The sequence below is a fragment of the Pygoscelis adeliae genome, unplaced genomic scaffold (assembly GCF_000699105.1).
Source record: "Pygoscelis adeliae isolate BGI_AS28 unplaced genomic scaffold, ASM69910v1 Scaffold283, whole genome shotgun sequence".
Lineage (NCBI taxonomy): Eukaryota > Metazoa > Chordata > Aves > Sphenisciformes > Spheniscidae > Pygoscelis > Pygoscelis adeliae.
The window spans coordinates 90,252-92,016 of NW_008824361.1; the positions used below are offsets into that span (position 1 = coordinate 90,252).

At 46.6% G+C, this 1,765-nt stretch overlaps 1 protein-coding gene across 1 annotated transcript in view; it reads left to right on the forward strand.

Moving 5' to 3' along the window:
- TNN (tenascin N) overlaps positions 1-1,765 on the forward strand; it is a 22,298-nt gene that overhangs the window by 1,559 nt on the left and 18,974 nt on the right. The window contains exons 3-4 of the mRNA XM_009319866.1: positions 8-285; positions 1,209-1,472. Coding sequence (XP_009318141.1) covers positions 8-285; positions 1,209-1,472 — 542 coding nt within the window. The remainder of the gene's footprint in view (positions 1-7; positions 286-1,208; positions 1,473-1,765) is intronic.

Genomic DNA, 1,765 nt, shown 5'->3' on the forward strand with positions numbered 1-1,765 from the left:
CCCCCGCCCCCAGCCGCTGCAGTGGCCGTGGGCGCTGTGATGGTGGGAAGTGTATCTGTGATGAGCCTTACTTTGGTGAGGACTGCAGCCAGCAGCTCTGTCCTGAGAACTGCACTGGCAACGGCATCTGTGACACAGCCAAAGGGGTCTGCCAGTGCTATGAGGAGTTCATCAGAGAGGACTGCAGCGAGAAACGATGTCCCGGGGACTGCAGTGGCAATGGGTTCTGTGACACAGGAGAGTGTTACTGCCACGATGGCTTCTTTGGCCTTGACTGCTCCCAGGGTGAGACATGCCTGTGAGTTATTTCTCCCTTCTTTCTTTCATTCTGAGTTTCCCTCTCTACCTCCCATAAACATTTGGTTAATCCTGTAGATAAGCCAAGCCTGGGGTCACCATGTTCCTCTCTGAGTTCCTGCTGGGCTAGGGATTGCTGACTGGTCCTTGTCTTCAAGAATCGCCTGGAAAACACTTCTGAATTGGGGAAAGGTGGAAATGCAGTTAAAGGTAGTGCTAGCACAAGCCTGTGTATAGCAGCTGAAGGAGAGAGCAAAACTGGGTATGGAGCCTGTAAATGTCTCATTTACTCATTTACAGTTTTAGCCTGAGAATGTCTCAGGTCTCAGAGGCTTTCAAGGGCTGCCTCAAGATACTGGTGAGCTGTCTGTCTTGTGGCAGAACGGTTAAGGCACTGTTGGTGTCCTGAAATTTATTGTGTTCCGCAGATTTGCCCAGGTGTCCTCCAGGCACCAAGTGTAAGCCTCCGTCAGTATAAAAGCTCAGTTTTCTACCTCTGCCATGGAGAAGCTGTGTTCCCCAGTTCTGGGGACTAGTTGACATTTTGAAATAACTCTGACAGTGATAAGAAAAGAAGGTTTTGGCTTTTCTTTCTCTTCCTAGAGACATTGGAAGGGACAGCCTTATGAGAGAGTTTTCCTCATGCCAGTGTTGGTTTAGAAGCTGGAAAGAAGAGTCCAGGAAATTATTGTATTTGTTACTGACTGCAATATTAATTTGTATTTAATGATATACTGTTGGGCAGAAAGAAATGGACAAATCCAAGATGACCACAGACTGGGAGTTCCATTTCTGCATTCTTTCTGTATTCAAAATAGGTTTGAAAAAATTTCTTGCTTGGCCATGTGAGCCCTGGACCAAATGCTAAGACATCATCCTCACTGCAATGTTTTTCTTTGTTTCTATTCTAGTGCTTGCTCCTCAGAACCTGCAGCTGCTGAACTCCACAGAGAACTCTCTGGCTGTCAGCTGGGATCATATGATTGATGTGGATAATTACCTCATTAGCTATTATCGAGTAGGGTATGAGACATTGGTGAAACAAGTCCACCTGCCCAAAGAGCAGCTCAGCTATGAGATTGTGGGTCTCCACCCTGGCACCACATACAATGTCACGCTTCGTCATGTGAAGAAGGGGATTGCCAGTGAGCCCCAGTATCTAGAAGCAAGTACAGGTAGGACAGGCAGTCTTTTTCTTCAGAGTCAGAAGTTGTAGATCTTTAAAGTTAGATTCAAATAAGTGGAGCAAATTGTTTGGCTTTGCAGGTTTGTAACATCCTGTCTGAGCGCTGGAGAGCACTTTCTCCTCCCAGTCTCAGCTGCACTTTTTTGCCGTCATTCTCTTCTGGAGAGTCTGTTTCTGGGGCTGAACGTATTGCAAATTTCCTATCTCTCCCTTTATCTTGTCCAAATCCTACTTGCGTTGACACCCCTGAATTCCAGGGAATCCATAACATTGCCTACTTCA